The 15699-nt window shown below is 36.6% G+C and overlaps 1 protein-coding gene across 1 annotated transcript in view; it reads left to right on the plus strand.

Moving 5' to 3' along the window:
• MMP16 (matrix metallopeptidase 16) overlaps window positions 1-15699 on the plus strand; it is a 386139-nt gene that overhangs the window by 274744 nt on the left and 95696 nt on the right. The window contains exon 6 of the mRNA XM_061123824.1: window positions 1857-2068. Within this exon, the coding sequence (XP_060979807.1) occupies window positions 1857-2068 (212 nt within the window). The remainder of the gene's footprint in view (window positions 1-1856; window positions 2069-15699) is intronic.

Raw genomic sequence — 15699 nt, forward strand, 5'->3', positions numbered from 1 at the left:
TCTTTTTTGAGATAGATGCTCTAAGTGTTGTATTAGAGAGATAAATATTGAATAAAGATCTAATCTATTGGCAAAAGTCTTCTATCAGTCAGGTTTGGTTGGCACCAATTGCAGATATCTTAATGTGCAGGTTATGGGAAAGCCTAGGCATTGATAAACTTTTTGTACTGAGTTTAACTGAAACCTGAAATTATAGTAAAGATCAGATAAACTTTAGTATTTAAAATCCAGGTAAAATGTAATACATTAATATAACCAATAAACAGTGAGTTAGCAGACTTTCCTAGAAGAGACTGGGACTTTGATAAAAGCTGGCAGATTGATTCTCACTGATATTTGATATTAGATCCTAGACAAACCATTTTTGAAAATGCTGAAAATAATCTTGTGTGATGGATGTAACAGAATAAATTCAAAAGCAGGTAGTTATTGACTAAGAGTGAAAAATAACAAATGGTAAGTTTACTAACACATAATTCAAAACAAATTTCTAGTAGAGTAGAATCATTTTAATTTATGGAGTTCAGTCAATGAATGCAAATTAAGACAAAAGGGAGAGAGACTATTACACATATTTAAATCCTAATTCCCTCAACATGACCACTGACTTTTATAAAGACATATATTTCACCCAAAATTTAACTGTTAAGACCTTGACATTTATGATTTACATGTAGAGAATATGCTTTACTAAATAATAAAATGAAGCTTTCATTTTATAATACGGTAAATGTGTCCTGTGTGGATATTAATATTCAGTATTCAGAAAGTATAATTTACATTTTCAAATATCACAGTTTAAATTCACTAATTTGTTTTGCATTTATTAGTTTTTCAACTTCACAGTGGTGAGAATTCTCTCAGGGCTAAAATAAGTTTTGTGGGAAAAAAGGTTTTGTGCTGCTCTTTTTTGGGGGGCTACTGAGAAAACAGAAATGTCTGGGACTCAAAACTAAATGGCTTATATGTTGAATGAGCTGGCCTCTGCCTATGTGTATGTCATCAGACATTCTGCTGAAGTAGCCATCTGAGAGGAGGCTCTTTCTCATGACCTCATGAGTTAGTAGTCTAGACTGAAGGTCTGCAAAGGAGTATTCTTTCCATATCTAAATATTAAGTGTGAACAGCTCTGTATTTCTTTTTTAAAACATAAACCCCTTGAGGAATGATGGTTTACATCTGTACCAAATTACATGTATAAACTTTGGCTTGCTTTAGAAACCTCCTTTTAGAAATACTTCTTCACATTAATATTTTACCTCGTGGTGTTTTAATCAATCGGTGTTTTAGGTTTAGTATTCAAATGAAACACTATTCTAGCAATTTGTCAAAACATTTCATTAGAAAAAAATAATGAAAGTCAAGAAAAGGTTATAAAATACAGTTAGATACATAGGATAGAATAAACTTTGATTTGTTAATGTTTAGAAATATTTGCGTGGAATCATCTATCAAAATCTAGGATTAACTTTGGTAGTGTTTACATGCAGGGTTCCAGCATTCATTTTAATTTATTTATTATTAATATACCACCTATTTCCAAAAAAGATTTCAAAGCAGCATATCCAGTCAGGACTGTGGTGAAGCTATTTAAAAAAAAAAAAATCATTAAAAATTAACAAAGAAGGCCTAGTTACTTGGACCTAGAATTCAGCATGATAAAGACAGTTTCTGGTGGACTTGGCAATGGTTTGTTGGGTAAAACGGTTTGTTATTTCAGTAAATATACAATCTTAAAGACCTCTTAGCTCACTTAGTCAGAACCCTTCACTGATGAGTGATTGTCCCCTGTAGCATTTTTTCCAGCACTCTTCCAATTTTAACTGAACCAAGTGCTGTCCTCGTATTTTCAAAAGGTCCACCTGACAAGATTCCTCCACCAACAAGACCTCTACCAACGGTGCCCCCACACCGCTCTGTTCCTCCCGCTGACCCAAGGAAAAACGACCGGCCCAAACCTCCGCGGCCTCCCACGGGCAGGCCTTCCTATCCTGGAGCCAAACCCAACATCTGCGACGGGAACTTTAACACTCTAGCTATTCTTCGCCGTGAGATGTTTGTTTTCAAGGTAGGAGGCTGTGACTTTTTTTTTTTTTTTCCCAACCGCAGATCAAGTGTCTACAGTGTCGCTTTAGAAAACAAGTTCTCGTTCATTCTAACACCACCTTCCCAGAGCTTTCACAGTTAGAAGGTTCAAAAGAAGTATCTTGAAAAGAAATGCACAAATGGGCTTAAATGTCTAGCAGAAGATTCTCGTGTAACATTCTATTTGGGGAATGCATTTATGTCAGCAAAAGCTAAAATGCTTAGAAATGTGAGGCTAAAAAATGCTGCATGTTATGAACAGATAAAAAAGCCATAATTTCAATCATGAATAGGAACTAATCGAGATGATTTGCTTGGGAGCGTAGCCACTTCCAGGCGCGCTGCCGCTGCTCTATCTTTGGTTTGCACATCTTTATGAGATCCTTATAATTTCACTTGACAATTGCAACACTGTTTTTTTAATAGGAGTATTGATCATTTCATTTTGTTCAGGGTCTACTAGTAGCCATTTAAGTTAAATCTCCTCTCTGAGACCGTCATTTTGATTTTACGTATACATGTTGCTGTTTTGTTTTTATTAAGTAGGACATTTATAGCTACCTAATTTACATTATTTTTTTAAATGTTACAAACTAAAACTAGCTTTACATTTTGCTAAATGTGCATTTCAGTGACATTGAATTCTCCAACAATAACCCTAAAAAGCAATGTGTCAAAGTAAATTACATAATACTAAAAAGTGAATGTAGTATAATACTGAAAAATACTTTTCCCTCAATGTTTGCAAACCATTCTGAAAGATTAATGAAAAATGTAAGCTTTATGTTGGCATCAGTATATTAAAATAGCTACATATTACCAATACCATTCATTTAAAAATAAAATAATGTGCTTTTTTTTCAGTAGATGTGAATCAATAAATAATGATATTGTGTCCTACTTACACAGAATATTCTATCTACCAGAGGCCATACTTTAAAAATATAGATTTCATATAATTTTAATAGGCAAAGTACTTTATTTCCTTTATTTGAAACTAAGATTTGGATTTGCTATAAGATGCTCAAAAGCACCATAATTTCCAGGAAAAAAAAAAATCAATGCTTTTGTTCAAATACATGAATAGATTTTTGAATTTTATAAATGCCCTACAATGCTTAGTTAGATATCACTTATTTAATTTAAGTAGGATAATAAATTTAGATTCAAGGAATAAAGTAAAAAAGCTTACTCATTACTCATTGTGGCTAAGCCCACAGCAACTAGTTGAAATGAACAGAAAATACAATAATTTTCTTATTTTACAAAATACCAGATGACAACTGAAAGATTCTGATTTCACTGCTTTGGCTGAATTTCCACATCCAACTGTTATTCCTTGATATCATGGTGATGTCACTGATGTGTTAACTTTATCTGAGAATATGATATGAAATAGACTCTGAGTACATTCATTTCATTCTTCTTATCTATCTAATTAGATTGCCAATCTCAGAAGAGATGGGTCTCTCCATGTCTAATGATCATTTTTCCAACCTATGCTCTGTACACTGTGAGAGCTTAGTGAGCGCTCTTGAGTAACCACTGGTTCTTGGCATCAGGAATGAGTTGAAAGTACATAGGCCAGCTCTCAAATAAAATGCAGTGGCCACTATTTTCAATATCACAGCAAGTATAAATATATTTGTATATATATGCATATATAGTAAGGCCTGCTTCTCTAAACTCTCATGGTACCTTGGATTCCTTAATCAAAACTCTCTGCTGGACAGAGTTTCTAAACTCTGTCTGAATTCAGTTTCTTTCACTAGCCCCTGCTCTATTTCTAAGAATAAATTCTGTAGAAGATATCTTGTTTATAATTTTCATACTCATCTCCTATTTCCTATGATGAATATGTATGCCCAGGGTAGTTTACTGCGGACCCAGGGCTTCCCTGACAGCTCCCCTGGTAAAGAATCTGCTTACAGTGCAGGAGGCCCCACTTTGATTCCTGGGTCAGGAAGATCCCCTGGAGAAGGGACAGGCTACCAACTCCAGTATTCTTGGGCTTCCCTGGTAGCTCAGCTGGTAAAACAATCTGCCTGCAATGTGGGAGACCTGGGTTTGATCCTGGGTTGGGAAGATCCCCTGGAGGAGGAGGGCATGGCAACCCACTCCAGTATTCTTGCCTGGAGAATCCCAATGGACAGAGGAGCCTGGCGGGCTACAGTCCATAGGGTTGCAAAGAGTCGCACATGACTGAGCAAGCAAACACACAGGATTTATAACAGAAGGTAACACCCCTGACTGTATGCAGCTCATACTCCAGGAGTGAAGAGAAACATTAACCTAGGTACTTTTAAGATACAAGAGGAAAGACATGAAGAGAAAGTATTGAAGTCTAGTTGAGTATATAAAAAACACTTGACTGAGAAAAGGCTTATGCCAAATTTTGAGAGAGACACTTCCTAGGCACATTTAAGCAATTGGTTTTTGGCATACGAAAAAGCTGATGTACTACGGCAGAGAAGATAGACAGATATCATAACTCTAGTACAAGTGATAAATGTTGTAAATCAGAAATAGACCAAAATTTGATCAAGGGGAAGAGAATATGATGGGATGATACCTGCTCTTAGTTAATAACTCTGTGTACTGGGTAACCAATAGGTGCCTGGCTATAAGCTAGGCACTTAATGTTGATAATCTCCGTGTGTGTACTTAGTCGCTCAGTCATGTCCAACTCTCTGTGACCCCCATAGACTGCAGCCCACTAGGCTCCTCTGTCCATGGCGATTCTCCAGGCAGGAATACTGGAGTGGGTTGTCATGCCCTTCTGCAGGGGATCTTCCCAATCCACGGATCAAACCCAGGTCTCCTGCATTGCAGGAAGGTTCTTTACCAACTGAGCCACCAGGGAAGCCCGATAACCTCTAAACCTTATAATAATTCAGCAAGATGGAAAACATTCTCTCTTTTACAAATGAGAAAACTGAAAATCAGAACAGTAAGTAGTCCATAGTTGACTATAGGTTTACTTAATTCCAAAAATCTGTTTTCCACATTAAGTTTTGCTAACTGAAAGAGTTAGGGAAAGTTTGAAAAGAAAGATTTAGACTTTAAGCTATATTTTAAGATAGTGAATATTCAAGAAATATTCATGAAACTTATGTTGTGAGACTCTGTTTTAGGCACTGGCAGTGTAGTAGTTAAAACAAGCGAACAAACAACAATGACAACAACAACAAAAGAAACCCAAGCTAGATCCTGCTTTCTTGGAGCTTACTTTCTGTCTTCAAAGTGGACGGGTAGGTGAGGGTGCTTCACACAGAGGTCTGCACCTGCCATGGAAGGCTAATAGGAGAGCACCCACCTTGACTGAGCCCCCAGATCCTCTTTTTCTCTGTTAAGAACTGCAGGCCTTTTAGCTTCTCCCTCTGTGCCTACATAGTCTAGACTACCTTCACCTCTAAATTGATGTCATTTTCCAGGTACCTGACCTCCCCATCTGACGTTACTGTCCTTCAGTTCCTCTTGTGCACGCCACTTTTTAATTTCCCTTTGACATACTCACCATTAACTCCCACAGTTTGCTCCTTATTGTCTGTCTCTTCAAGCACATTTTAAGATCACCCACTGTTTGATTTCACTTTTAATAATGTAACGATTTTCTACTTTTCTTCATTACTATTTGTTTATGCAAATTGGAAACCTCTTTGTTTCTTCATCTCTTACCAACACTCATTTCACTTTAGTTTTATTACCTGGGGCCTCTCTACAGCCTTAGCTTATCCAAAATTTTCATCCTCAACTTCTTCCTAACGTCCCAGACCCTCTAATTATTCATCAACCCAAAATCTCTTTCTAGTGATTTTTTATATTTATTCTCTGCATTCAGTTTGCATGCTTTTTTATTTCTATTTTCTTTAATTATTTCTCATTGTAATGTGTTTCTTAACTAGGTTATCAACTTCAGAGTAGGGGTTGGTTTGTATGGACTTTGTGGTGCTTGAGCAAATAAATTAGGTAATCTCAGGATAATACGTATTGAATGAAACTATAGCTTTATCTTGTTTATACAATAGTAATCAATCAACATGACACTACTGAAAGTATTCCATTCTTTTAGTTCATTACCCCTTGCCCAGGATCTCCATGAGTATTCGGTTCAGTTCAGTCACTCAGTCGTGTTCGGTTCTTTGCGACCCCATGAATCGCAGCACACCAGGCCTCCCTGTCCATCACCAACTCCCGGGGTTTACTCAGACTCATGTCCATCGAGTCAGTGATGCCATCCAGCCATCTCATCCTCTGTTATCCCCTTCTCCTCCTTTCCCCGATCCCTCCCAGCATCAGGGTCTTTTCCAATGAGTCAACTCTTCGCATGAGGTGGCCAAAGTACTGGAGTTTCAGCTTCAGCATCAGTCCTTCCAGTGAACACCCAGGACTGATCTCCTTCAGGATGGACTGGCTGGATCTCCTTGCAGTCCAAGGGACTCTCAAGAGTCTTCTCCAACACCACAGTTCAAAAGCATCAATTCTGTGCTCAGCTTTCTTTATAGTCAAACTCACACATCCATACATGACCACTGGAAAAACCATAGCCTTGACTAGACGGACCTTTGTTGGCAAAGTAATGTCTCTGCTTTTTAATATGCTGTCTAGGTTGGTCATAACTTTCCTTCCAAGGAGGAATCGTCTTTTAATTTCATGGCTGAAATCACCATCTGCAGTGATTTTGGAGCCCAAAAAAATAAAGTCTGACACTGCTTCCACTGTCTCCCCATCTAATTCCCATGAAGTGATGGGACCAGATGTCATGATCTTAGTTTTCTGAATGTTGAGCTTGAAGCCAACTTTTACACTCTCCTCTTTCACTTTCATCAAGAGGCTTTTTAGTTCCTCTTCATTTTCTGCCATAAGGGTGGTATCATCTGCATATCTGAGGTTATTGATATTTCTCCCAGCAATCTTGATTCCACCTTGTGCTTCTTCCAGCCCAGGGTTTCTCATGATGTACTCTGCATATAAGTTAAATAAGCAGGGTGACAATATACAGCCTTGACGTACTCCTTTTCCTATTTGGAACCAGTCTGTTGTTCCATGTCCAGTTCTAACTGTTGCTTCCTGACCTGCATTTAGGTTTCTCTACTTCAATTCTATATGTATGATTTTTAAGTAAAAAAGAAGAAAATCTAGATATAAGTAAAAGATAATATCAAGTGATTTTGTTTTCTTAATAGAAGGAGATTTTCTTTATAAATGTAGTATCAGCATAATTCTTCTGTTAGCAGTCTTCTTAGGAGGTTGGCTATACATTGAGCTCACAAACATTCATTTATTTATAGTGAATTCACCTGGATATGCTTTCTATATGGAATATAAGTATATTATATATATATATGTGGGTATTATTATAAACATCATTTTACATATTATTTATTTATTCATGAGAAAGTTAATCTTTCCATGCAGCTTCATAATCTTTGGGGAATGTAAAGCAAGAAAGTGAAAATCAAAACAAAATGCCAAAGAACAGAGAAACAAAATAGCGATAACAAAATAACTTTGTCCTTACTTTATAGAAGGTGATTTTTAAGAGTGTTCTCTGAAGAGTGTAGGCTGCTCTTGTGATTGGGCTGACAACAATTACAAAATCTGATTGTCCAAATGACTACTCTCAAAATTAGTTTGAACAAAATAAAAACATTGAATAGTCTGTTGTGGTTTGAAAAAGAATGGGAAGTGGAATTAGCCTACCTTGTAGAGGATATGTTTCAGTACACAGCATTTTGTTGCATGTGGAACAATGCAGCAGTAACTATATTCTTCCTAAAACTGAGGACGCTAAGAAAAACTATATCCAGTAACTCAGTTTCTTATAGCTCAAAAAAATAAAAAAGTAAAGAAGAGAAAGGGTGGTTCATTGGACTACTGATATGTTCTTTACATGACGGGGAACAGGCAAAGGTCCCTTCTTTAGAATATCGCTAGAAAGGGTAGTGTTAAGAGGCAAAGCTGAAAGCTATCATGGAAAAGCATTTAAGGAAGTACAGTAAAGTGTCTTCCTAATTAATATAGAAAAGCAAAGTTCACAGCTTTGACAAAGAGAGCATTTCATCATTTATCCAAAAAAGGAAAAAAAAACCCATAAATCATTAGGTTCCTTTTACTTCATTAAATTTTTGCTTGTTCATTTACCATGAAATGATTTGTTCTTAAATATGACCATCTTCTCTTACAACCACCTACTGAATTCTACTGAAGAATCATACTTCTTGTTATTTCCATAGAAACAGATTTGTTAACACTATTTTGACATTCATTAAAAGTACATTCAGCCAAGTTTAGTAAGTACAGAGTATGATCCAGTTTCATTTGCAAGGACAGTTTTGTTTCATAAAAGATGTTATACAAGAAAGAGGAGATGCTTATTGAAAGAGATAAATTATATTTCCACAATATTGATTTGTAACTAAGCTCCTTACAAGTGATCAAAATTGAGCTTTTTGACTCTTCAGTAGCTTCGAATCTCTTGGTATTTAATATCAATGTGTTTCTCATTCTATGCTAAACATCTCCCCATGGACCAATATTTGCTTCTTTCATTCATTTTATTTTGTTTTTAATTTTTTCTTCCTGTGTTGAGTGTTCCTCATTTCAACCTTATCGTTCTTGAAATCTGGAACTGTGCCTTCCTCACGTCACCTTTATAACTATATCACATTATTCACGCAGAATATTTGGTCAATTTTTCAAGTGTACATTATGCCTTTTCTGTATTAATGACATTGAACTTTTGAGATTTAAAGAAGTTGAAACTATGATTTTTCCCTTAAAAAGCTTAAATCTTATCAGGGAAGGGGTAACATGTAATTATCAATCAGCAATGCTTCCTTTAAATCAGAGCCCACAAAACAGAGAACAAAAATGGCCCTTTACACATGAGAATATTGGCTTAAGCCTGGGAGTAGTAAGATAATAGAGATGACTCTGGAGAAGGCAATGGCACCCCACTCCAGTACTCTTGCCTGGAGAATCCCATGGATGGAAGAGCCTGGAAGGCTGCGGTCCGTGGGGTCGCTAATAGTTGGACACGACTGAGCGACTTCACTTTCACTTTTCACTTTCACGCACTGGAGAAGGCAATGGCAACCCACTCCAGTGTTCTTGCCTGGAGAACCCCAGGGACGGGGGAGCCTGGTGGGCTGCCGTCTCTGGGGTCGCACAGAGTTGGACACGACTGAAGTGACTTAGCAGCAGGAGCAGCAGAGACGACTGTGGAGTCCAGGAGGTAACTTTGCGACAAGTGGTGTGATCTAGGATAAGAAGAAACTCCAGATGTCAAAGTCGCTGTGGTCAGCTTTGAAAGATCCAAGATACAGACCTTTTGGCTCAGAGAAGAGAGGGGAAGGAGCCCGTGAGGGTTGTGTGTTCAAGTCCCCACTTGACCGCTCCGCTCAGATGCCACATTTAACAGACTGAAAACTGAGCTGCTGCTCTTCCTTCAAGGACCTACTCCTCTGCTGCGTCTCTTTCTCCATTAAAAATAAGGGCAGTTCCATCTTCCCATTTACTTAGTGAATAGATCCTAAAAGATAGAGCCAAATCCTATTGGCATTACCTTTAAAAATGAGACAGGGCGCTCAGGGCTGGTGCACTGGGATGACCCTGAGGGGTGGGATGGGGAGGGAGGTGGGAGGGGGCTTCAGGATGGGGGACACATGTGCGCCCATGGCTGATTCATGTCAATGTATGGCAAAAACCACCACAGTATTGTAATCAGCCTCCAATTAAAATTTTAAAAATGCATTAAGAATTCACCCAGTTTTCTCTCCTTCCACTGCTAAAGCCCCAGTCAAATGCACCAACACAGCTCACCTTCGTATTGTAATATCTTCCACACTTGTTCCCCTGGTTCCCCCCATGTCCCTATTGTCAATTGTACATGCAGAATGATTCTGTAAAATCATGCTTCAAATCATATAACCACACTGTCTAAAAGCCCTTCAATGTCTGTCAAGGTTCAGATCAAACAATCCCACTTCTGGGTTATATATCCAGAAGGGACAGGGAACATTATCTCACAGAGATATCTGCGCTCCCATGTTCATTGCAGCATTATTTATAAAAATATGGAAACTATTATGGAAACTAGCTAAGTGTCTATCAACAGATGAGTGGATAAAGATGTGTGTATGTATATAAAATAGAATATCATTCAGACTTAAAAGAAGGAAATCCTGCCATTTGTGAGCCCATGGATAAATCTAGAGATCATTATGCCAAGTAAAATAAGGACAAAAAAGACAAATATTGCATTATCTCACTTATATGTAGAATCTAAAATAGTTAAGCTTATAGTAACAGAGAGATGAATGGTGGTTACCAGGGGCTGGGGTTGTGGAGAAATGGGGGATGTTTATCAAAGGGAAAACTCATTTATAAGATGCATTTCAATTATAAGATGTATAACTGATGTATTCAATTATAAGATGGATTACCATGGTAACTACAGTTAATAATGCATCATTGACTTGAAATTGGCTAGGAAAGTAGATCTCAAGTGTTCTTGCCACACACACACAAACTGATAACTATAATGAGGTGATAGATATGTTTATTAGTTAGATTTTAGATAATCATTTCACAATGTATACTTATATCAAATCGTTAAGTCATGCACCTTCAATGCATATAATTTTTCTTTGTCAGTATACCTCAGTGGAGTTGGTGGAGTAAAACAAATGTCCTTCAGTTGCTCACAAGGCTCCATGATCATTCCACTTCCCTCTTCCTCTCTGATCTCACCTCCGTTTTATACTCCGATCACTTCTACTCACTCAATGCCAGCCACTCTTGTCTCCCTGCTGTTTCTTGAACTTGCCAGGCCTTCTTGTCTTTGCAGGTCTTTCCCTATCAAATAACAAATATTCACATCATCTTCTAGGTTTCTGCTGCAATTTGTAAAAGTCAGAATACAATCTCCAATCTATAGTCCTGTCCAAACAGTCTGCTGTTATGTAGGTCCACATGCAGTCAGATATATGAAAGGGAATGATATTTGTAGAAAGACAGAAAGGTTTATTGTGAGTTATATAAATTCTGTGCCATTTTTTGAGCACAACAAATAGATTTATCTTTTAAAGTTGGATGAATTCTCTCCCAGCTCTCAACAGTGTCACTCATTCCCACTGCCCAATGATGCGTTACTGTTTATGTCACTGTAGAAGAATACTTAAACTCTTATCTCTAGACATTAGAGACAGACTTGGAGCCAGATGTTTCTTGTCACAGGCTCCAAGCAAGGACTCTGTCTACTCCTCTGTTTGTTGTTGAATTGCATAGTACTCTGAACATCGTAGACAATAAATAATTGTTAAATAACTTACCTTCCACAATGGCTAATAAATTCCACCATACGTTTGTAGTAAGCTCAGGAAATGGTAGCTATTATGTAAAGAGACAGACTCAGCATTTTTAATTACTTATTGTACTTATTAACTCAAGTTCTCATGATATTTGAAATTATTTTAAAAAGTAACTTTTAGTTGAATCAAGGTAAAAAAAATGGTTCTAATTCTTAAGATATAAGGGAAAGGTACAAGAGTTCATTATCGTTGTTGTTTATAATACTCTGTAAAATGACTTAAAATATTCTGTTAGTAGAGAATCCAGAAAATGTTTTACAAACAAAAAATACTTAGAGAAATTTTACAGAATAGAATAATCTAAAATTATTCTGAGTCAGAGTTTAATTCTGTACTGCCAGGAAGTATTACTTGATATTATAGTACTTTGTAATTGGGGCTAGATTCACATAAAAATAAAGGGAGCAATTGCCGAGATAGTATAGGCAGAGAATAATCCCGGAGAAGCTGGTGGAGTTCTCTTTTCTTTGTGAAGGGCAGGGCTCCCTGGAATGGGTTCGCCCCAAGAGAGGGGCCCGTGCCTTGGAAAGCATCACGGTTCCAGCAGAGAATTAATTAAAATTTCCTTGTAGCACAAAATCACAGTCTTTCAAAAGTTTTAGGTAGACATTTTAGGAAGTAATTAAATTGTGTGTAATACTTCATTTTAATGTCAGTATTAATTGATTTTTAAAATATCTGTATTTATTACTTAATATTATTATTTAATTTTAAAATGATTTAAATTTAAAATTTACTCCTTGAAATACTTAAATTTTTATAGACATTTTCTACTTAAACTGTTGGGGCACATATATAAGAATTCAGTAGAATAAATTTATAGTCACTTGAATTTTCAGTTTCCTCCTTAGGCACTTTTATTTGGGGGTAACCATAAACATTGTGGATACTTGTTTAGATTCAGTAAAACTATGTTTATTAATAATATAAAATAGAGCATTTAATATATACTTACAGTGCATATTTTGGAGACTAAAATATATTTTATCATGCACATTTTATTATATTATAAATTTGCAGTATAAATAGGGCAATTCTGTAATAGTCATGCAAAAACATTTTCTGAAAATATATTGTGAGTTAATCTGAAAAATCATTTCACTCCATAACAACATGAATCTTCCTATTCTGCACTTATTAGTAATCTAAATAATTTCAATATCAAAGATAAATATTTTCTTGTTCCATGTTTGTCATAATCTATATCGTTATGTTTATATTTTTATGCGAAAAGTGCTCATATTCATCATAAAGTTCATATCACTTTAACCTTAACGTAAATTTAGTTCAAGATTTATATTGCACATAAAGGTAGGGAGTATTAATTTTAGAAGTTATGAAAATAGTGATTCTTACAATTTTTTTCCTTCATACTTGCCATTTATGACTAAAATACCACTTTTGACCTCATATTTTGTAAAGCAAAAATGAAGGTTTAATCCTTCCATTCCCTTTTTAAACTTTCAGCTAGCAATGTTGTGATTATTAGTTTACTTTGTAGATTATGTGAACTAATTTAAACACTGAGCCAGCATTTCAAAATTTCTTAAAACTCTTGTTTATTTTATCTTTTGCAAGGCAATCTTAATGTGTATAAATATTGAAAGCAAAGTAGAAGTCAAAACTCGCATTATTTGTAAATTATTTGACAATCTATTGAAAAATTCCATGAAAGTCAAGAGGAAAAAATTACAGCTATTAACAATATTTTAGAAAATGTTCTGAACCACAAAGCAGAGGGGGGGGGCTGAAATGTAGCCTTTCTAATAAGCATTTAGAATATAATAAAAAAATAATTTTCTTCACATAAAAAATAGCGTAACTCATAGGATTAAAATTAATTAGCAGTACCTAGCCCATGGGTAGGATCCAATACATACTTATTAAATGAATAACGTTTTTACCTTTAAGTCTGTGTTCTGTGCACTTAACCTTCATGAGGGAGGTTCTTTCTTGGGTGTTTTGTTCATTCTTCTATGTATACTTCTTATGATACTTTAAAGTTTCAATGCATCATATTGTGTTTGTTTACATAATTATGAGTAAGACTGAAAAAAAAGATTTCAGGTTTAAACTGCAGCATTAGTATTTCTTAAAATAAATAGGAAAATGTGCATAGATTCCAAATTAGTAATCCCATACATGGCAATTCATCCAGAAACAATGAAGTAAGTCTAAAATGAACAGTGACATTTATTACAACTTTCTTGCCAATAGGAAAAAAAGTTTGCAAGCAGCCCAAATTATTCAGTAATATGCTAATTGTGTAGCAATTAATAGTACATCAACTCAATGGAATGAAATGCAATGACTTAAGGATCAATTAAGGTGAATATATGAAATAATGAGAAGATTATAATGTAAATACAAATAAAATAGTAAAACATAAGATTTTATGCATCATGAATTGTAGCATTTGAAGTATGTGTGTTTATAAGGCATAGAAATTATAGAAAAACTTTGTTAGGCAAATCTTAGAATGATGGAATTATGAGCAGAAATGATGGAATTCTGAGTAGAATTATTGTTATCATGTTGCTTATACATTTAAGCGGCTTAGCTGCAGCAGCAGCAAACATTTAAGAGTTCAAAGTATAGTTGCACAGGAAAAACTAAATAGTTTTGAAGGCTGTGGTATGCTAAGTAATGGTGAAGTCATACAATTTTAAGAAATATAGGGAGGCAAAATCTTTTGAAATATGCCTTTGAGAGGTGTGGGTAGGATGGTAGAGAGTGAAGACTCAGCTCACCTTTTTCCATGAGCACACCAAAACTACAATTATTTACAGACCAAATATCAGTGAGAACAACCTGAAGAAAAGATTTTCAGCAGCTATCAAAAAAGCAAGAGAGGTCCAGAAAAACATCTATTTCTGCTTTATTGACTATGCCAAAGCCTTTGACTGTGTGGATCACAATAAACTGTGGAAAATTCTGAAAGAGATGGGAATATCAGACCACCTGACCTGCCTCTTGAGAAACCTATATGCAGGTCAGGAAGCAACAGTTAGAACTGGACATGGAACAACAGACTGGTTCCAAATAGGAAAAGGAGTACATCAAGACTGTATATTGTCACCCTGCTTGTTTAACTTATATGCAGAGTACATCATGAGAAACGCTGGCCTGGAAGAAGCACAAGCTGGAATCAAGATTGCTGGGAGGAATATCAATAACCTCAGAGATGCAGATGACACCACCCTTATGGCAGAAAGTGAAGAGGAACTAAAAAGCCTCTTGATGAAAGTGAAAGAGGAGAGTAAAAAAGTTGGCTTCAAGCTCAATATTCAGAAAACTAAGATCATGGCATCTGGTCCCATCACTTCATGGGAAATAGATGGGAAACAGTGGAAATAGTGTCAGACTTTATTTTTTTGGGCTCCAGGATCATGGCGGATGGTGATTGCAGCCATGAAATTAAAAGACACTTACTCCTTGGAAGGAAAGTTATGACCAACCTAGGCAGCATATTAAAAAGCAGAGACATTACTATGCCAGCAAAGGTCCGTCTAGTCAAGGCTATGGTTTTTCCAGTGGTCATGTATGGATGTGAGAGTTGGGTGGTGAAGAAAGCTGAGCACAGAAGAATTGATGCTTTTGAACTGTGGTGTTGGAGAAGACTCTTGAGATTCCCTTGGACTGCAAGGAGATCCAACCAGTCCATCCTAAAGGAGATCAGTCCTGGGTGTTTATTGGAAGGACTGATATTGAAGCTGAAACTCCAGTACTTTGGCCACCTCATGGGAAGAGTTGACTCATTGGAAAAGACCCTGATGCTGGGAGGGATTGGGGGCAGGAGGAGAAGGTGACGACTGAAGATGAGATGGTTGGATGGCATCACCGACTTGATGGACATGAGTTTGAGTAAACTCCGGGAGTTGGTGATGGACAGGGAGGCCTGGCGTGCTGTGATTCATGGGGTCACAAAGAGTCGGACACGACTGAGCGACTGAACTGAAAGCTCTAAGGAAGAAACCACAGCAAGATCAGTATGATGGGTGGAGATGCAATAGAGTCAAGACCAACACGTCCAGGTAGGCAACCCCCACATGGGAGAATAATCACAATTGCAGGGGTTTTCCCCCAAGGAGCAATGGAATTTGGAGCCCCACATTTGGCTCCAAGGTCTGGGGGTCCTTCAATGGAAATATGAGCCCCCAGAATATCCAATTCCAACAGTAAATGTGTGTTGCACATGAGAGAGGCAAATGGCCATAGGAAACCAACTCTGCCCTTAAAG

Source organism: Dama dama, chromosome 21 (genome assembly GCF_033118175.1).
Source record: "Dama dama isolate Ldn47 chromosome 21, ASM3311817v1, whole genome shotgun sequence".
NCBI lineage: Eukaryota > Metazoa > Chordata > Mammalia > Artiodactyla > Cervidae > Dama > Dama dama.